At 29.3% G+C, this 23077-nt stretch overlaps 1 protein-coding gene across 2 annotated transcripts in view; it reads left to right on the top strand.

Annotated features, from left to right (window-relative positions):
• The window catches only part of LOC129960715 (uncharacterized), a 106328-nt gene that overhangs the window by 69266 nt on the left and 13985 nt on the right, over positions 1 to 23077 (top strand). For both annotated transcript variants that reach the window (XM_056074288.1, XM_056074289.1), the window contains exons 2-9: positions 1043 to 1098; positions 3806 to 3879; positions 4274 to 4325; positions 7228 to 7301; positions 12466 to 12598; positions 13008 to 13060; positions 13680 to 13731; positions 19808 to 19839. In XM_056074288.1, coding sequence (XP_055930263.1) covers positions 1086 to 1098; positions 3806 to 3879; positions 4274 to 4325; positions 7228 to 7301; positions 12466 to 12598; positions 13008 to 13060; positions 13680 to 13731; positions 19808 to 19839 — 483 coding nt within the window. In that variant the 5' untranslated portion in view covers positions 1043 to 1085. The remainder of the gene's footprint in view (positions 1 to 1042; positions 1099 to 3805; positions 3880 to 4273; positions 4326 to 7227; positions 7302 to 12465; positions 12599 to 13007; positions 13061 to 13679; positions 13732 to 19807; positions 19840 to 23077) is intronic.

The following is a 23077-nucleotide window of genomic DNA, read 5'->3' as shown; positions in this document are numbered from 1 at the left end:
TTTCAGTACTTTTAAGATTTTAATGTACCCAGTTAACATATTATGAGCCTTTTTTTATTATTATATTTTTTTCAGTTTGAGTTCGTTGAATAAAATTTTACTTCTCTTGCGATGTTTGCCAGTTTTATAGCATATTTTATCGCACCAACTTTAAAGCCATACTTTTTAAAATGCATCAGTACATTTCCTGTTAGTTTCTCTATTTTTAACTCTTTCATTTAAAAATATTTAGAATTCAGACATGTTTTATATTTGTTAACCATTATTGCCATTTTATCAGGCTCAAAATCTAAGTATTAAGTTTCAACTATTTGATTGACTATTTATTATAAGTGAATTATAAAACGTGCAAAGAGCCAAAAATATTTTTACAAGGAATAAATAAATAAACACAACCCAAAATATTTTCTAAGCATACATTTATTTATATGCAAATTGGCCTTCTTCAACCCGCACGTTGTATTTTACTGCGTGAAAATTATTTACTTGCGCATTATCTGAATTTGTAACTGCAGGAACTCTACTTTTTAGTAGCAGTTTATATTAAGATGCATGCCTATGTTACTACATAAAGTATTAAATCAAAGGACTATTATTTGAGACCAAAGATATTTTAATTTCCCTCTTCCTGACATTTTTAATCTTTTAAAATAAAAATTTAAAAAAAAGCCATTATGAACTTAGAAACTCTATGTTTCTCCAACGCCAATTGTTTGTTATTAGATTCCGAGCAGTTTTTATATATTTGTGCCAAATTTGAGATTAAAAATGCCATTTATCCACAATCTTTAGATTAGTTATTAATTTCGGTAGGGGATTTTATAATTTCCCAAGAGACTGAATATTATTCGACTTAAAAGGTATATGTGTTTTGCGTTTTTTTACCTACATATAGAACAATTAAACATAAGCGAAGCCGTGGGTACAGCGGCTTGTACTATAAATATAGCTGATAATTCACTTTCCTGAATGTCTATTTATATGAGATAATTTAAAATCCTTTCTCCTATTTGAATGTTTTTTTTTTTTTCATTCTTTTCAGTTTTAGACGAATTCTTCGATTTATTTAGACGAAACCTTCAAACATGTCAGACGAAGGTAAGTCATGTTTTGTTTGTTTTTTAATACTTCATATCGAATTTTTGAAACCAATATGCATTCCTGATATCTTTCATAAAAGTAATGCATGATACTTTTATAAAAGAAAATGTTAGATCAGTTATAGGATACTTTTTTTATAAGAAAGTGGACGGATATATTGTAATTTAGTGGCAAAGGTTTCTCCTTGTATTCAGGGAGTCCCAGGTTCAAATTTTCGTCCATAAGGTTGCATTTGTTCTTGTGTCTAATTAAAGCATTTTGCGGTCCTAGGCGGTGCATACAATGATGTCCCTTTTTTGCCAATTTAATTTCACATTTCAGCATTTTAAAATTAATTAACATGCTAATCTTAAATTCATTCTTGAAAGATTAAAAATAAATAAAACTAATGATTTAATAAAAAATTAATGATTTTCTAATTTACATATAAAAGAATTAAATTATCATGATAGATTTTAAGGAGATTATAAACTTCCAAAAAATATAACATTAAACTACTTTACAGTACCTGTGAAAAAGACGAAAATAAAACTAGTTAAATGAATAATAAATTGTATTGTATTGTACATTACATTGTATTGTAAATAAATAATTATTCTTGTTTTACTTAATGGTGATTTTAATAATTCAGTGTAAGCACATACTGTAATCCTAATATTTTAATTATTTATAGAATTAGTAGTTTTTACATTTATTCGGCAACTAGGAAAAGGACCATTTTTAATCAACCTGCTTGCGGCCTGCCTTGTCGGAAATCTGCCTTTGGTTTATCATAAACCTGTTATATCTAAATGCCTTCAATATTATTCGAAGGTACACGTATGATTTCTAATCTTTAGAACCAGAGTGCCAGGTCAATAGTTTCTTACCATTTCTGATTAGTACCGTTTCTGCAGCTCAAAAGCAGTTTTTCTTTCTTTATTTATTATTTGGGAAGATTTTTAAGATGTTTAATATTCCTAAATAAATGCTAAACTTACGAAATCTGCCCGAAATTTGACTTTATTTACTTTTTATTATGGTAGTGTTCGAATCGTACATGGTCTAGTATTTCTAGCCACGTCCATAAATCAAGTGCTTATAATAAAGGGGCAGTATGGCATTTTTGTTATTCAAAGCTACTCGAAACGTCTAGACAGCATTTTAAAATAGCTCTAACTTATGGAAATGACTTACTCTAACTCGACTTAGCTCTAACATATGGAAATATGGTGCCTTCCTATCAAAATTCATGCCCCATATTTGTGTTTCACTTGGAAGGAAAACCAGGGTAACCTCCAGCAGCTTGCTCAAATGCATTTGTTGCTAATTGCTTCTCTTTATATATATATATATATATATATATATATATATATATATATATATATATATATATATATATATATATATATATATATATATATAAAGTAAAAAAAAAGTAAAGGTAAAATGTTGTACGCAGAATTTTTTTTCCAAGCTACCAGTACTGCAAAAGATATTCTGGGGATAGTTTTTTAAATACCTTATTGGTCAAGATAAGACTAACGGAACGGTTATCATTCTTTTAGTATTTAGGACTCATGTTTGTATAATTTTTCATCGCGCGAACTTATACAATGAATAATGACAATTAAAAAAATAATAGTTGTATATTTTTGGCGTTACTAAATTTAGAAAAGTATCGTTTAAATTTTGCCTTAAAGCAATATATCCTTCCTAATTTCGATTTCAGCAGTTATTTTTAAAAAAATTGTTGACATATCTTCATCTCCCCCGAAGTTATTTTTTACGATTATTTTTACGAATGTGATTTGATTTTTTTCGTGTTTTCTTTTGCATCGATAATATCTTATGTTTTAATTCTCTGGATATAATTATATATTCTTGAAGCATTGTTCACCTACAAGAAAATTAATGAATCTTTTGTGAAATTTTTGATTTAGTTATTTAATTAATATTTTAATTATTATATTTTGAAACTAAATGAGAGAAATTACTTTTGACTCCACCCTCCCGTCAGTAAAATTCTATCATCGCCTCTGGATAAATAATTAATAGTTTCTAATTATAGCTAACTAATTTATAATTGTAGTTTTAACAATTTATAATATGGTAGCAATATACATGTAATGATTAATAATTGTCATTGCTTTCTCGGTAATATCATATATAAATGAAGTAAAACAATTGCAATTCCAATATGAAGGCTAAATTCACTAAGTTGAATTTTGCAGATTTTTGATGTTCAGGTTTGAAGGTACATTCAAAATTAATGCTATAACAGGTATATTCAAAAACTAGCGCTATAACATTAACTGATTGATTATATTTTAAAATGTAATTATAAAATTAAAATTTTATATACAAAAATGAGATAATTGTTATTAATACGAGAACTGTAGATTTTTATATATTTACTACTAAAGATCGGCTATAGGGTCGAGCAAATGTCACGGATCCTGAATAATTGGTCTCTATGAGTACAAATCTATGAACCAATGAGTATAGTTTGTTTTGAGATTAATGCAATTAGCTCATATGCTTTGAAATGATATTGTGGTTTTATTTCCCAAATAATATTGACTCGGGGGTCAATATTTGTAGGAAATTAGAATTTACTTATTAAATTTCAATCTGTTGTTGAACAGGTCATTTTTTTACAGTATTTAATGTTATATCACGAAGTTTGTTTTAAGGAAGTTTGTTTTCCTTATCTTATCTGCAGAAAGTGCTTCTAAAAGATTGTGCACGGAGGCTAGTGCATCGGCTGCTTCTGCTGAGTGCCCAAGCGAGATGATCGTAAGTAATTTTCATTTCATTAGTAAAGCATTTTTGGTATGCTACTATTTCAAACAAAACAAAAAGAGTTCAATTTTTCTGCATTAACAAGTGACCAAGTAATGACGCTTTGAAAATCAGTATTTTAGAAACTTTTCAACCATTTCAATGGCCCCCTCGAAGGAGACTTCATGAACTAAGCACTAAAATAATTTAAGAAGCAATCAAGATTTTGAAATTCCTCCAACACAAACTAAAGGGTTATCTAATTTCTTAAGGAAGATATCCAGGGTACAGTGGCGTTAGTATATATAATTTATGTCCCAGGAAAAATAGGTTTTTATGCTCAAAATGCCATTTTGCGGCGAATCTGTGGATAAAAGTACTAACGCTTATTTCTGCATTTTTATTTCAGATTAAGGCAGAAGATGATGTCAAATTTGATCCCGAGATAATCAATCCCCGTAGTAAGTTACATCGATTTCACATAAAAATCTTTTTGCACTCCTTAGCAATTTCTTTCTTTTTTTTCTTTTTTTTTTTGGGAGGGGGGGTCTTCTTCTGTAAATCATAGTTAAATCAACAAAATAGATTCTTAGTTTCACATTTCTGATTCTATTATATGGAAATTATTTACCATATTGTGAAGCTATGATAACTAGCCAATGTTGGTAATGCGTTAATATTTGTAAATCAAACACAAGTGAAATTTTTGTATACATCCCTTCAATTTATATTCAGTTGGTTATTGTAGAGTTACTAAATATGTGCATTTTATTTATTACTATACAATGCCTTCATTTTTCATTCTCTCGTCCGCAGCCAACCGTCCTACATCCTATTTATTTCATAAACGGATACTGAAAATGTTCGGGTTTTTTTCGGGGGGGGGGGGGGCTTTCACCGGGCGTCATCAGTAGACTCTCGGTAATCCGACAGATATGTCATCAGAAGAATGCAGACTAGTTGAGGTTCATTTAAAAAACGAATTTTAACAATAAAGGCAACATTAAATGCAATTAATATACAAAATGAAACTGATGAGTTTATAATATGTAACAGATATCGAAAACTGATTTCAAAATCTAGCAGTAGCTTATTGTTTAGTCTGGACAAGTCCAAAGCTTCTTTTAAGGAATCAATTTGTTGCATTTAAATAAAATTAAATGACTAAGAAATTCTTATTTCCTAGATTTTTAAAAATTAAAAACAGTTTTAAGAGAATGAGAAAATTAAGACGATGGGTTTGCCTAATTGGGTATTAGAGCTTAAACAAGATAAATAATTATTCTTGTTTTACTTAATGGTGATTTTAATAATTCAGTGTAAGCACATACTGTAATCCTAATATTTTAATTATTTATAGAATTAGTAGTTTTTACATTTATTCGGCAACTAGGAAAAGGACCATTTTTAATCAACCTGCTTGCGGCCTGCCTTGTCGGAAATCTGCCTTTGGTTTATCATAAACCTGTTATATCTAAATGCCTTCAATATTATTCGAAGGTACACGTATGATTTCTAATCTTTAGAACCAGAGTGCCAGGTCAATAGTTTCTTACCATTTCTGATTAGTACCGTTTCTGCAGCTCAAAAGCAGTTTTTCTTTCTTTATTTATTATTTGGGAAGATTTTTAAGATGTTTAATATTCCTAAATAAATGCTAAACTTACGAAATCTGCCCGAAATTTGACTTTATTTACTTTTTATTATGGTAGTGTTCGAATCGTACATGGTCTAGTATTTCTAGCCACGTCCATAAATCAAGTGCTTATAATAAAGGGGCAGTATGGCATTTTTGTTATTCAAAGCTACTCGAAACGTCTAGACAGCATTTTAAAATAGCTCTAACTTATGGAAATGACTTACTCTAACTCGACTTAGCTCTAACATATGGAAATATGGTGCCTTCCTATCAAAATTCATGCCCCATATTTGTGTTTCACTTGGAAGGAAAACCAGGGTAACCTCCAGCAGCTTGCTCAAATGCATTTGTTGCTAATTGCTTCTCTTTATATATATATATATATATATATATATATATATATATATATATATATATATATATATATATATATATATATAAAGTAAAAAAAAAGTAAAGGTAAAATGTTGTACGCAGAATTTTTTTTCCAAGCTACCAGTACTGCAAAAGATATTCTGGGGATAGTTTTTTAAATACCTTATTGGTCAAGATAAGACTAACGGAACGGTTATCATTCTTTTAGTATTTAGGACTCATGTTTGTATAATTTTTCATCGCGCGAACTTATACAATGAATAATGACAATTAAAAAAATAATAGTTGTATATTTTTGGCGTTACTAAATTTAGAAAAGTATCGTTTAAATTTTGCCTTAAAGCAATATATCCTTCCTAATTTCGATTTCAGCAGTTATTTTTAAAAAAATTGTTGACATATCTTCATCTCCCCCGAAGTTATTTTTTACGATTATTTTTACGAATGTGATTTGATTTTTTTCGTGTTTTCTTTTGCATCGATAATATCTTATGTTTTAATTCTCTGGATATAATTATATATTCTTGAAGCATTGTTCACCTACAAGAAAATTAATGAATCTTTTGTGAAATTTTTGATTTAGTTATTTAATTAATATTTTAATTATTATATTTTGAAACTAAATGAGAGAAATTACTTTTGACTCCACCCTCCCGTCAGTAAAATTCTATCATCGCCTCTGGATAAATAATTAATAGTTTCTAATTATAGCTAACTAATTTATAATTGTAGTTTTAACAATTTATAATATGGTAGCAATATACATGTAATGATTAATAATTGTCATTGCTTTCTCGGTAATATCATATATAAATGAAGTAAAACAATTGCAATTCCAATATGAAGGCTAAATTCACTAAGTTGAATTTTGCAGATTTTTGATGTTCAGGTTTGAAGGTACATTCAAAATTAATGCTATAACAGGTATATTCAAAAACTAGCGCTATAACATTAACTGATTGATTATATTTTAAAATGTAATTATAAAATTAAAATTTTATATACAAAAATGAGATAATTGTTATTAATACGAGAACTGTAGATTTTTATATATTTACTACTAAAGATCGGCTATAGGGTCGAGCAAATGTCACGGATCCTGAATAATTGGTCTCTATGAGTACAAATCTATGAACCAATGAGTATAGTTTGTTTTGAGATTAATGCAATTAGCTCATATGCTTTGAAATGATATTGTGGTTTTATTTCCCAAATAATATTGACTCGGGGGTCAATATTTGTAGGAAATTAGAATTTACTTATTGGATTTCAATCTGTTGTTGAACAGGTCATTTTTTACAGTATTTAATGTTATATCACGAAGTTTGTTTTCCTTATCTTATCTGCAGAAAGTGCTTCTAAACGATTGTGCACGGAGGCTAGTGCATCGGCTGCTTCTGCTGAGTGCCCAAGCGAGATGATTGTAAGTAATTTTCATTTGTTCTGATCTTATTTAACTCATTGAATATCAAATTACCCTACCGAGGAGAGCAACCAATCTATGGATACACTTTTTTTTTTTTTTTTTTTTTTGTACTTTTGACGGTGGATTTAAATATTGCGGTTTAGAGAAACTTAAAAAAAAAAAAAAATCACTATTTTATTTTGAGCAGAATTAAAGAGGAGGGGTAAAGTTTGAGTTCCCTTGAACAATGGAATTTTTACACTAAATTTGGGTTTTTAAAGTCTTCTTCTGATATTCTTTTAAAGCCTTCTTCAAAAGCTATAATCACCCATCAAAGAAGGCACCACAATGTTTGGTTTTTCAGATCTGAAAGTACATAAGTATTTTCAGTTATGCGTAAAAATTGTTCGGATTATTTAAGCTGAGAAGCAAACGACTCATTCATTTCTTCTAGATTTACCATTTAAATAAATAAAGGCTATTTAATTGCTTTTTTTTTTTTTTCTGCTTGGAACAAATTTCTGAATGTGAATTTTTTTTTAATGTTTTGACCACAATTGAAGGAATGATACCCAAAATCCGGAAGATTATTTTAAAATTAAAGCATATGCAGATAATTTTATATTTCAAAGAAACAAACTTCTTAAAATTGTCGTATCTACCATCGCATGAAGTTTCCTAATGTGATAGCATATAATTTCAGTATGTGCATGATTTTAAGACTGCCGCCGGAGAATAAAATTTCATTGTGTATGCATTGAAGCTTCATAACATCATGTGCTGACGTAGATAAACATTTCTCAGAAAGTCTTACGATTGTCTGGAATCTTTCGTTCGCTTCCTTCCGCTTAATCTTCTTCCTCAGCTTATCGTCATCATCATCATCTATTCGCTTCTCTTCATCATCTTTCTCCTTCCCCAGTATATTTTCATTTATTTCGCCGCCATTTAGACATAAAGTGACGGGAGCAGAATTATAGTCGTGTTCTCAAGCCTGCACCTCTTCATCAGTCACTCATTCTATATTTTTTAACATCATAAACTTAATTTCCAGATTTCATACTTTTGGAAGGCGCGAAAGTGTTTTGAAATTAAAATTTTAATATTCCAGTTTAATTGAGTATGAGCTTTTGGAGATTTTTTTTTTTTTAATCATTCGATGGATTTCGGCTTGACTACATTAAACAAGATTTAATGTGAGAGTTTTTGCATAAAACTGAATCAACTCCAATCTATTTTATGAATTTGGAATGCAATAATCGTTTTTACAAAAGTATAGCAGTGGAAAATTATTTGTAGCGTATTGTGAAGAAGCGGTATCTAAAAATAACTCTGAAGTCAGTTTCCAATTACATTATTATTCCAAATTCTGCAAAAGGAGTTAAATTTATTAAAAGAAAAATTTTCTTGGTGTCTTGGAATTAATAGAACTGAGAAGAATATAACTTTCACAATTCGACGACAGTTTTTTATTATTTAAATTAAACAAATGCATTTTATCAATTAAAAAAATGAATTAGAATTTTTAACATAAAATACAACTTAACTTTTATTAATCTGATGATTCTGGAATAAATAATGATGCTATGTATTTCAATATTACTTCACAATTTAATAACGAATATATATATATATATATATATATAAACATATTTTGAAGTAGAATGCAGGTTCGAAACAGTGAAGAGACTTGGTATTTTTAATTACGTTTTATTCTTTTCCGAGCGGCAGGCATGATTCTATACAAGAAAACGCAGCGCGGCACACACAGAAGGGAAAAAAGGGCCTTATATAACATATTATTTATAACTATTGCCTTATATAACATAGGATTTCCGGCCACGCGCCGCTGGAGTGACCTTAGACAAGGGCAAAAGTATCACTTTCATTTGATACGTAGTACTGATGGCGCATTATTTTTACAAAAGAATTAATTAAACCGAAAGTGGAATTGGATCATGAAATAAGAGAATATTTTAGAATGAAGTTATTATGGGCTAAATTAAGATAAAATTTTGGAAATTAATTAAATTGAAATTAGAATTAAAATATCATTATATATATATATTTCGATCAATTTCCTTTATTCCTGCCGTTTTTTCAAATTAATAATAGTTGTTAGTATTATATTTATCATTAATTTGTTATTAATAATTCTTTAAACATTTAGGTGGCATAATTAAACCCTTTAGGAAGCCAGAGGCTCCTATCAAGTATATCTCGTACATCATTTTGTCATCTCTTGATTTCAAAAATTCAAAAAATTACTTTCAGTGTTATCAGAAATAGCAGATTAATTTATTGGAAAAATTAATTTATGCAATGATATTTTTTAGATCACAAAATACTAAACAGGGGCCTTTATTTTCGGCTATAACTGGGCATCTAATCACGCTTTCGAATGCAAAGAGTAAATAAATAAAATTTTAAACAACTACTTCAATGTTATTTAAACTGCAGCAGCCAGATGTCCCAGATAAGCAGCCCAATCTGTCAAATTTAATCAATCTCTGACATATTTCCTATAGAAATACTTTTGATAAGATTTGCAAATCTTTGAACTGCTTGCAAGTATAAGTAATGTGGAGAATAAAGATTATTACCAAACAATTGGATAAAATGAAACATTACTCAGGATTAGAATAGTATTTGCTATTGACATATCGAAAATATCGATTTTTCTATATTAATTATTGAAAAAAATCGATTTGTCCATATCATGACGATGAATTACGGCCAACGAGGAATCGCGATCCAATGAGTCGATACGCATAACGCGATCCAAAAGATCTTATTATTTATTTTCATTCATTGGAAATTCCCATTAGGCAATAAATAAATAACAGCAAAGAGTATTCTCCCGAAGCAAATTAGTTATTTTGAATTACTGTAAAGAAAACAAAAGGAGAAATGCCAAATATAATTTTCATTAAAAATAAAGTACATAATGCTGAATTTATCTAGGTAACTACTATTTAATTGACTCAATTTCCCAATATATTGTTTTAAAGTTTTTAAATCTGTTATGATCACCCAATTTCTTGTCTCGTGTGCATATAAACGCAGGGGTGTTTGTGCTCCGGGGAAACCCCGGAATTCCGGGGATTTTGAACTTCGATACCCGGAAATTCCGGGGATCGTCGTTCAAAAGGAAGTAGGAATAATAATGAATTATTTATTTTGATCTGGGTCAGTGTGTGTGGTGAAAACTTTTCCTTTCTTTCTCCAAAGGCAGTGATAATGCGGGAAAAGGGGGAAAAACTTCTTTTTTGTTCTTTCCTTATTGCGAGTTATGACTCATTCCCCCGGTTCTCGGACATTCTCTTCTGGATTCTTTTCGGCAAGTAGGCGCGGCAGAAAAAAAAGGGAGAGACTTCGTTCGACCAGATGTGCGATAACGTGACTCTGGGTTCAAAGGTCTTATCTCTCCTGGCGTGGCGCCAATAAGTAGAGAAGGGGGATTTTTCGCCTTATTAGCTATTTGTCATTGATCGCTTCGCAACTTTTTTTTCTCCGCTGTGTAAAATTTTCGTTTCATTTATTGATGCACGTGTAAATTTTTCGTTTCGCTTATTGAAATATTTTTTTATTTATGTACGCAAGAGAATTTCACTTTGAAATTTCAGTATATGAAACAGAAATTACCCCTTAAAAATTCATATCTAATTAGTTTTACAGCATTAGATCCAGAGCTAAGAAGTAAAACCAGTACAATATTAGCTTTTGAAAAATTATCATCTTTTATGTCCCATATTTTTAGTGATAATGAAAAGTCAAAAGTAGAAGCTGAAATAAGTTTATACCAGAGTGATATTGATATCACCAAAGAAATGCTCTACACATCTGATGAAAGTGGAAATCAAGTCAAGTGTACAATTGATAAATATTGGTCTAAAGTTTTTAATTTAAAAGATGATTTCACAAATGATTATAAGTATCCTACATTGGCTAAATTGGTCAAAGCCTGCCTTAGCTGCTTCCATGGCCCATTAGTGGAAAGTGCATTCAACTTAATGGATACACTTGTCACTGACTATAGAACCTCTCTTAAGATTGATTCCCTAGATGCAGTGCAGACTATTAAATATGATTTAATGGCTTCTAAAGAAACCTCATGTGAAAAATATGGCTCAAAAAATCCAATGACTGATCCAATTCACAAAGATCTCTTACTGAATATGAACAGAAGTTGGAAGACATATCAAGAGGACTTAAAAACATGTATTTCAGATGAGTCACCTATAAAAGTCTCTGAAAAACGTTCTACATTAGCAGGAAAGCAAACTGCTTCTACCTCTGCATGTGCAGTTCTCGAGGAAATTTCCTCAACTGTAAATGAGAAAAATAAAAGTCAACCTTCCTGTAATTATGAAGTTCACAAAAGAAAGACAAGCCCACAAACATCAGAAAATAAAAAAAAGCAGCAGAAATTAGATATATTTTTTTAAAGAATTAATTCAGGTAATTTAAAATATTTGCATAAAATGTAGTAGTTTATATGTTTGAAAATTTATGGTTATTAATTTTGCAAAAAAAGTAATTCATTAAACTTTTATAATTAGGTCATTCAATACTTCATAATTGTAATTTTTCATTTCTCCCCCCCCCCTTCTCGAAACTCCAAAATGTCGGTAGTAAGTCCGTAAAAGTTTCAGGGGATTTTTTGGGGTCCCACAAACACCCCTGTAAACGTTTAAACATCATTGTTTACAGACAGTAGTATTTAACACTTTTGATTGTAAATACTATGTGTATTGTATCACGTTTATTCCTGAAATATTTTGAGTTTATATATTTCGATTAAAAATACGTTCTCTCGCATGCATAGTTGATTTTTTTTTTTTTTGTATAGCTATATTGTTTCCCTCAAAGATATGCTGTGCTTTTACTTGAATCTACAATCGTGGGAGTGTTGTATATTTAATCTTGCTTTGCTTTGTGATGCATATTTGCGCCACTTAATCGTTCCCCTTTTCTAGTTTATAATAAACATAAGTAAAAAAGTATTTAACTATCAATTTTTTATAAAAATTCAAGCAGTTGTTTCTTACAATATTTTGTTGTTTTTTCCGCTTTTACAAGTTCCTAGTTAAGCCTAAAAGTACAGTTTAGCAACATCAAAAAATTGTGTGGTGATTCTGTGGATAAAATTTCTAACTCTCATTCTGCATTTTTATTTCAGCCGATATCGGAGATAAAACAAGAAGTATCGGATCCGTCTTATGATACTTTTGCTAATGTGAAGACCGAGGGAAGCGTATCGGCTCCGTCTTATGATACTTTTGCTAATGTGAAGACCGAGGGAAGCGGCAGTGGTAAGTTATGGCGATTATGTAAAAATTTCCTTTATATATTCCTAAATGAAAAATATTACATATTTTTTCTTCGGAGTGGTTCTTCAGTTTATCATTGTTAAATCAACAAGATAGAATATTATTTTTTCACTTCTCATTGAAATATTATGTGGAAAGTATTTATCATGCTGTGAAGTACGATTACTTGGCAATGCTGGTTGTGTAAATCAAAGACCAAATGAAATTTTTGTGTACATTCTTTTGATTTACATTCTCTTGCTTAATATATAAATACTTAATATGTGCATTTTATTTATAAGCAATGTAGTGTTAATCAACACCACTCTCTCCTCAGCAACCATTTTCAATTTCGACCTGTGTTTTGTTCGTTGTTTTGATTAGATCCATAATTATCCTTTTTCTCTTATAGCCGATCCAGATGTAAAAATCTCCAGTGATCTCCATGTGGAATCCGCCCTGAATGTAAGAATTACAATTATTCATTGTTTATTGTAAATATTCAAGGTTTTTACTCTAACCGTGGTACAATAACTAATGTCTTAGCTGTTAGACTCAGGTATATATTTTCGGATGGAAAAACTCTTTAAATGATGTAAAGAATTGTATTTTATGTTGTTTGAGTCAGTAAATATATTGTTAAAAGATTACGATGCCAAAACTTTTACATAATTTCTCTGCCTTATTATTCTTATTTAAATACACAACAAATTATTAGTAAAGCATTTTTGGTATGCTACTATTTCAAACAAAAAGAGTTCAATTTTTCTGCATTAACAAGTGACCAAGTAATGACGCTTTGAAAATCAGTATTTTAGAAACTTTTCAACCATTTCAATGGCCCCCTCGAAGGAGACTTCATGAACTAAGCACTAAAATAATTTAAGAAGCAATCAAGATTTTGAAATGCCTCCAACACAAACAAAAGGGTTATCTAATTTCTTAAGGAAGATATCCAGGGTACAGTGGCGTTAGTATATATAATTTATGTCCCAGGAAAAATAGGTTTTTATGCTCAAAATGCCATTTTGCGGCGAATCTGTGGATAAAAGTACTAACGCTTATTTCTGCATTTTTATTTCAGATTAAGGCAGAAGATGGTAGCAAATTTGATCCCGATTTCATCAATCCCCGTAGTAAGTTACATCGATTTCACATAAAAATCTTTTTGCACTCCTTAGCAATTTCTTTTTTTTTTCGGGGGGGGGGGTCTTCTTCTGTAAATCATAGTTAAATCAACAAAATAGATTCTTAGTTTCACATTTCTGATTCTATTATATGGAAATTATTTACCATGTTGTGAAGCTATGATAACTAGCCAAAAGTTGGTAATGCGTTAATATTTGTAAATCAAACACAAGTGAAATTTTTGTATACATCCCTTCAATTTATATTCAGTTGGTTATTGTAGAGTTACTACATATGTGCATTTTATTTATTACTATACAATGCCTTCATTTTTCATTCTCTCGTCCACAGCCAACCGTCCTACATCCTATTTATTTCATAAACGGATACTGAAAATGTTCGGGTTTTTTTCGGGGGGGGGGCTTTAACCGGGCGTCATCAGTAGACTCTCGGTAGTCCGACAGATATGTCATCAGAAGAATGCAGACTAGTTGAGGTTCATTTAAAAAACGAATTTTAACAATAAAGGCAACATTAATTGCAATTAATATACAAAATGAAACTGATGAGTTTATAATATGTAACAGATATCGAAAACTGATTTCAAAATCTAGCAGTAGCTTATTGTTTAGTCTGGACAAGGCCAAAGCTTCTTTTAAGGAATCAATTTGTTGCATTTAAATAAAATTAAATGACTAAGAAATTCTTATTTCCTAGATTTTTAAAAATTAAAAACAGTTTTAAGAGAATGAGAAAATTAAGACGATGGGTTTGCCTAATTGGGTATTAGAGTTTATTAGAACGTTATGGCTCTTAGCTTTTGGCTTAGAATGGATGCTTATTTATGTGTGAAACAAAATAAATTATAGCAAAACTCATATTATATAACTTCGTTTTTTGCATGTTGACATGCAAGGAGTAGAGATTTTAAATCTTTCGGATTTTTGTGAAAAGAAATAAATTCGGTTTACAATTCTCGTAAAAGCAACGGGCATTCGAGAGCAGCATGGATCGTATAAATTTAAAACTCTTTCAATAAGAGTACGTTACATGTTTTAGGAAAAACTTATTTTTCAAATCTCTGTGCAGTAAAACAAATTATCGGAAACTACATTTCTAAACACGAATCATGAATGTTAGAAACTATATTTTTGATTGATATTACCGATACATGTATCTTACGATAAAATAATTAGTAGTTCGCTACTCATAATCAAATGAAATTTCCCAATTTTTCTCATTTGGTGTGGCAATAGAAAAAGAGAAAAAAAAAGCGCAGTGTTAGATGTAAATATGTTCGAAAGACCACTTTTAGTTTCATTCACTGAAGGCTTTTATTAATAACAAAAAAGAAGATCAACAGTATTTTGAACGACCGATTTTTTGAAATTTGGGCTAATGCTTTTGAATGCTAAACAGCGAAAATAATTTTCATTTAAAATAAAGAGGCCTTCATGAAAATTATAAGGAATGAAAAACAATGCATTGATTTAAGATGGAGTAGACATAATAACCAAACATCAGTCGGATATTTTTGCCATACACATGCATTCATAAATTTATTTCTTTTCTTTTAAATTATGAGAGATAGTTCTGCTGATATTTTTGACGATAGAAACATCAACTGTAACCTGTAGGGTTTGTCGGTTTTCAAACCCGGTTTTAAAAAAACCGTTTTTTTAAATTAAATTTGTAACATTTGAAAACCGGTTTTTAAATTAAGAAAGTTTGGAGAGGGGGTGCCAGCTCAGGTGTCATCCTCGTCATCTGAACGCGGTTGAAAATTACGAGGTCCGTCCCAAAATAGCCCTAGTGTTGCTTTAAAACGTGACGTTAATATAACTAAAACCAAACCAAGCCTATATAATTGCACAATTTTGTTTTCTAGCTTAGCTTTGTAGAAAAGTGAAGAAAATCTAGATTTTATTTTGGGCTTTTTCTCTTTGACCGATTTTATTCAAAATCTAAAACGGGTCTGCAATTATGGTATTATTACGATTACTTGCTAAATTTTATTTGTTATGCTTGTTGTGTGCTTGTAATATCACATTACATAAAATAGAAAAATAAATAAACAGACAGGCTACTCTTCTTTGTTCAAAATTAGGCACAACTTTAATTTTTGATATAAAGATCATGTATATTAAAATTAATCTATATAGCTTATTCCGGCTTTTTGTTATCGAAAGCCACCGAATAGACAGATCGCCAGACAATCAAACCCTTAACGGATTTATCAAAAACTGATTAAGGTCTATAATTCTAGTAATGCCTAACTAACTTAACTTCTTACTTTCACTTACCTAATTTAGTGCGGTTTTAAGTTATTCTATTTGCACGCAATCAAATTTCTCTTTGATGAATTTCAACCAGAATTAGAGAGAAAAAACATTTTGGTGAGAATATTAAATTTCATCTGCTTAATTTGTTGCATTTCTAAGTTGTATTCAAATAGACAGTATAATTCTTTCTTATATATATCCGAACGTTATAGGAAAATTACATTCTCACCATGAATCTATGCCTTTTTTGCTATAACTGCAAATGAAAATAAAAAGCATGAATATTTTTAGACATCACAAATATAAAGCTTTATTTTGAATCTGGTGAATTTCTTTTTCTCTCGGATGCGTACATATCTGTTGAACAACTCATTTAGAAAAAAGTGGAGATGAAAAAACAATTATTTATAAAAATTTCCTTTGATTCACGAAAAATTTAATTTTTATATAAAATTACTATTTTTATTTAAGAAGAATTTGTCAGTTGTAAGGCAGAAGGAAATAATGTTCGGTATGATGAATTGGGCGTTGATATTTTAAATATGCTTTCTTTAATGTCTTTGAGTTAAAAAGAAATTTTAACCTTGCGTATGAGTAAATGCATTTAATCATTAAATTTTCCTGATGTAAATTTCTATTTCTTTGAATGGCAAATTCCTGAGATCTATACAATATTAACTATTCCAGTAATATTCATTTTCTCAGATTAATATGAAACAGCAATTACAACGATACCTTGAATATTACATCCAAGACATCTGCCCTTGTACCTCCTTCCTCTTAGCCAGTGGTGTAATTATGGTGGGGCAGATAGGGCAAGAGTTAATAGAGGGCTCAAAACTGAAGAATAAATTAGTTGAATTTTTAATAAAAGTATCTTTTTCTCCTTTTATTTCTCTAGAGCTAAGATAAAACTTCTTAAAATCAAAACTGAAGTTTTTTGCTTTCTTGATCGATTTAATTATCTCGAAATTACGAATTATATGAGTAGTATATTTCATAAAAAAGATTCAGTATGAAACCGTGCTTAGTGTTTGTTAAATATGCTCAGAAAATCCATTTCTCATCAGCTTCTTTAAATCAGCATAATGGCGAGTAGTGTGTTGAAATAGCTAATAGATATAAACTAAATTGAGTCAGAAGAACGGATAAAAATTTCGTAATAAAAGTATCCAAATGCAGAAATTATGAGCAGTAAAAACTTTGCTACGTTGAAAGATGGCATGGATAGAATAAAGAATTATTCGTCTGATTTTTTTTTTTTTTTTTTTGAGGCTGGAATGAACACAGTTTTTGCAAATTTATCTCAAAGATAAATGGCGAAAAAAACCTTGGCTTTTTTTTTTTTTTTGGCCCAAACTTTACGTTCTGCTTGAAACTAATTAATTCCTCGGTGGAGTTACAGTACTTGTCGTAAATGGTTAAATGAAGTACTTCTCTACGCTATCTCATTTAATTGCGGAACAGAACTTCTCTACGCTATCTCATTTAATTGCGGAACAGATACATATTTTAGCAAAATGTTTTCATATTTAGTTCTTAATTTTATTTTTTAAATGCAGTTTTTTAATCTCATTTTCATTTAATTTCAATTTAATGTTCCTGAATTAAAAAATTAATTTAAAGTCAGCTTAATTCCTTTAATACTCAATATGAAAGCTAAGATTTTAATCCATATAATGTACTCCGTTTTTATATTTTCGATTTATCTATTGCTGAGTTATTTTCTTAAATTTAATTCGATGAAAGAAATGCTGCCGAATTCATGAAGTAGTTTTTCTTTCATAACGACAGATTTCAAAAGTTTGTATGAAGCTTAGTTAGATCTTCAACGCAATAATAAAGTTAAAAAAATATTTCAACTCTATAGTCAATTTAAATTTATATTATATACAACTGACTCTAATTTGATAAAACAAATTAGCGTTAATTATTTTGTACAAAATGTACTCTTAAATTGGATTTCTACATGTTTCAAATTTTAACTACTTCAACATTGCAACATTATAAAATTAAATACAGATTTATTTTTTGTGTTAAAAAATCTTATTAAATAAAGATTTACTCTATTTTGGTTTACAACAAATATATTTTAATTTCAATTTCTGGGATTAAATTGATACATTTCTAGTAAAATACTCATTAAAAATATGTTATGATATTGGAATTTTTTTAAAGAACTGCCCATGGATTTTCTTGTGAAAATCATACAAGAAATGCTGTTTAGTAATCATTTTTTACAGTATTTAATATTGTTTTTTGTTCCTTTAAAAAAATTCAGTCAAGAAAAATATAGATAGGCAGCAAAACAAAACAATATAACTCTTTCATTATAAATATTTTTTTTAAAATATTAAATGTTGAAATATATTATAATTTATGTTAGCCTTTGATAATGTAGGCTAGTATAAATTATAATATTTGCATATATATTTACTTTCAGGAATTGTATAAATTTAAAATTAGGCTAGCTCACCTATCAAGTTAAAAGTATTAATTTCCTAACTCAGCTGATATTAATTAATCTAAGCTTATTATATTATTAAGCTTAATTAATTTTAATATACTGAAAGCAGTAACTGCTGCATAAAGCAGGGAAAGGAATAGGAAAATACGGAAAAAAATTGCACAAAAATGTATTACTATTTGAACCTTTTTTGAAGCATAAATAACTGAAATTAGAAACCAGCAGAATTGGTCTCCCCGAAACTTTCCCACATACTCTCTAATTAAGGTGTAAATCCTTCTCCCCCCGCATAAAATTTTGAACTTTGGTCGAAGTCTGGAATTTTAAGAAGAAAATTAGCGAAGTTACCCCTTTTAGATGCTAGAAACGTGAATAAAACTTCATTCGAATTTATGAACGGGTATAGAATTGTATAAAGTTCAAGCAAGCACATAATTAAACCAAGACATTCAGTTTTAAACTTATAGATCATAAGATCTCTAAAAGAAGACTAGGAATTAGTCTGTTACATCCATACTCTCAAAATATCTAAACATATAAAATTCTTAATAGAAATTCTAATGGTTATTTCATTTATAGGTAATTAGAAATTACATATTTAATCTAGTTAAAATCATAAATGAACTTACTAAATTAATAGTTATAAATACTTTAACTTTTAAGATAAGGAGAATTGCCATAAATACTCCGTTTTAATGCTGTGATCATAGTTGAACGATGCATGAGAAATGATCTGAAACTCTTGAGCTCTTTATGTCAAATGATAACCTGCATAGAGGAAGCTTATTTTAAGGGTTTTTACGAGTACTAAGCAACTGTCATTCCACTCAGTACTGATAAATTAGAATTTGGTTTCCCAGAAATCAAGAAAAAAAAATACAGTAATATTAAAGAAAGCAGATATTTTTTGCCAATATGACGTCCGTGCTTTATTCTTTTTTCATTCACTAGTGGCTCATGCAATAACTTGTATTAAGTAGGAGGGCGAAAGCATGAATGCATTCTTATTAAATCGCATTTTAAATGCTGCGGACTAGTATCTAAAATCCAAATTTGTGCCGAAGAGAGTAATTGTAACATTGCCCGCAGTGTGTGTGTATCTGTCTATTTATATATAGGTACGTTGATCGTATTAGTTAAACTGAAATATATTCTACTGGTAAAAATAAATGATGTGGTTTATCTTTTGAAATAACAGGAAAATTTACATTTTTTTTACTGTGACATATTCTTCACCACATTTAGGAAAATATGCATGCATTTATTTTCAGATTTTTTATAGATATGGTATGATTCGACATAATGTATAATTAAAAAAAATTCTTTTCCTTACAGCTGGGTGGCCAATTGGAGTACATCCTAGTGATGTAAGTATTTAAAATTATTAATATTGAATGACAATATATAAATATGTCCGAATAAGCAGTTTCTAAAATGTTTGAGGTAGGCTTATACTTCCGTTTGGAAAAATGTTTTAAACGGAATAAAGAATTATAATTTTAGCAGCTTGAGTCAGTAGATGTATTGTTGAAAAAATATTAGGAAGCCAAAAATTTACATCATTCCTCTTCCCTCTTAATCATGTTTAAATTTATCGCTAATAATATCTTTTAATATATTAATTTTCATATTTTAAAGTACTATTTTCTCAATAAACCCAAATATTGAGAGAATAACCGGAAATATTCAGAAACATGAACGCTTTGTTCCGATATTGGCTACGTTTTTGGTATTACAGATTATAGTATACGGGGGCATTTTTCTTTTATTTGTCGATGCATTCTAATTGGCTCAGATTTCAAAACCTATACTAAAACTTTTAAAGTATTATAATATTCTTTTAAAATTACTCTTACACTCCATAATACTTAATATTCATACACATTTCAGAATTACTACTTTTAATTTCCTTTAGATTTCACAAATTGTGTTATGTTCACGCATCTTTAGTTGTTATTTTATCTACGAATTCAGTTAAAATTTTTGCTGCATATTTAAACTGAATTAACCACTAATACTTTTTAAATACAAATTTATATAATTCATATAACGAATAAATTTTTCATGGTATTAAATTTTAGGATTCCAATGAGAGATTCGTAAAAAGAACTTAATTTACCTTGTGAAAAGCAAAAATGTTTAATGTGCATATGGGAAGGATGAATTTAACTGAAATGTTCTAAATTAGCTTATTCAGAAAGGCAAAATGTCAAAAATTCTATCATTGGTGAAGAAATAAAATATTATGATATATTGAGAAATACATACATAACTGAAACGAAATGCTTTTGCAACACTCTGTATTGAATGGATTTTAATATCATTATATTTTAATTGTTTTCCTGGAAGAGAAAACACTAATAGTTTTATCATGAAAATTAGCGAGGTAACTGAAAATTTCTCTTATTTGTCAAAGTTCTGATTATAATCTGTTAAGAGAGGTTATTTATAAATAATTATTTTAATAAATAAATAATAAATTTACGATATATCGATTTATCTTGGATGATATATCGCAATGATGAGTTCGGTCATCGCTCAGTCCTATTCATTATTTCTATATTCCGTCTTGAAACTTATCACCACTTCCAGAGTAAAGAATCTAACAATGGCTAATAGCATCCGTATTCTATCTTGGAAAAATTTTATCACTTCTTTTGCAAGAAGAGAGGAATACTTTGAAGCCATTGTTTCAAAATTTTTAATAACATATTTTATTCTGTCGAATTTTTTATAAAAAACTAACATACTATTCAGTTCGCAAGAGCAAAAGAAATAAAAAAAGACTAACATTTGGTTCCTAAGAATTTACACACAACTATATATGTTATAGACTATTATATAGTATTACCAACTATTATAGATGCTATTTAAAGCTTCTCCATCGTTCAGTAAATAATGGTCCTTATTTTCCAGTAAAGACATGAATCCTGAGAGTTTAGCCTGGACTTTAGTTCTAAACTAGTGCTTTTAATGATTTTCAGTGCACATCCGTTTCCATGTTATTTAACAAAGTTGTAATATTCTCTTTCTCTGCTTATAATGTCTTCCTTTGAAGTGGATCGAAGTCATTTCTGTTAATCACAGATGGGCAATAGTATCCTCTTTGCTGTTATGATCGGAATAACAGAGGGCAGTTGATAGATGAGACAGATATGGAGATATCACATTTTGGTCACACTAACAAAAAAAGCGGTATGCGCATTATACCATCCATCATTCGCCAAGCTTCTGAAATTTCTAAATGAAGATCCACAAATTAACTATTTCTTCAGAAGATTTGTAATCGTCAACGAAAGAGCTATGTGATCTTAAAGGTTTCGTGAAAAGAAACGGCGTTTTAAAGAACCATTATCTGTGTTAGAGGCTGCGAAGTTAAAACAGATAAGAAAATTGTTGAACACTTATTTTACCCAAACGTTGCATGACATTTCTGAAATTGTTTTTTTACAATTATTTTATTGGTTTCAAATATTCTCTCTTTCTCTTTATATCTCTCTTAAAAAAAAAAAGAAAAAGCTTCAGACCACATAAACTATCACCTTGCTTTCATGTTCCTGTCTCTATAGTTTTTCCGTCATTTACAAAGCTTTTTGTTGATTTCTACATATGTTTTTGTTTTAACAATGAAAAAAGCCTCACGTTTTCTTTTACGAAATTACATGTGTCAGTCAGAAAAATTGCCCTAGTATTGCTGCGAAACGAGACATTTGAATAATTTCAACACTCTTGATGAACTTGAAAAGCAAATAGAAGATTTTAAAATGAAAACAAAAATTCCATTTTGAATTGCATATTTCGATGGGAAGCAGTAATTTTATTTTACATTTGGAATAAATGGTTTTTTAATATTGTCAGTATAAAATAGTACTTAATAGAATTGAAATGTTTTATGTACAAAAAGAACACTTATTCAGATTAGATAATACTATACCTATTCCATGAAAGAAAAACATACTGAAAGTATATATTACATAGTATTTTAACCACCCTTCTCCTAGGCAATAAATATCCGACTCATCGAGTTGCAGTCTGACATCGTCATCATATATTCCTCCGAAGGATACCATTAAGAAAGAATTAACGTGTTACAAAGGAATTTATGTCTACATATTTTTATTAAGGGTTGTTATTATATTAAAACAAACTAATATAAAAATTTCCACACACACACACACACACACACACACACACACACACACACACACACACACACACACACACACAAACCCTTTTATTTCTTCTTTTTGAAACTGTATTAAAATTTATTCTCTGAAATCAAATTCAATCATTCTATATCAGTTCGTTTAGGAAGTCACAGACAATTAAAATCTTGAATCCATAAAGTTGAAATAAAACTATGGAGCTATACTGGTATATTTATTGATCAGGAATGTTCCTGGTCGATAGAGATAGCTTTAGATATCAAAACAGAAAAGTCACACGAAAGCTTTCGAAAAAGAATTACTGAAGTCAAGATGCGATAATTAAAGAACCAGAAAACAAAACTTCGAAATAATACTTTCAAATCAACGTAAAAATAAATAAGAAATTAAATTTTCCAATATATTTTTAGATAAGTGTTTTTCCCAAGTGCAAAATGCA

This window comes from Argiope bruennichi, chromosome X2, assembly GCF_947563725.1.
Source record: "Argiope bruennichi chromosome X2, qqArgBrue1.1, whole genome shotgun sequence".
Lineage (NCBI taxonomy): Eukaryota > Metazoa > Arthropoda > Arachnida > Araneae > Araneidae > Argiope > Argiope bruennichi.
The sequence above is the reverse complement of the archived record's forward strand: the minus strand, read 5'-3'. Positions and strand labels throughout refer to the sequence as shown.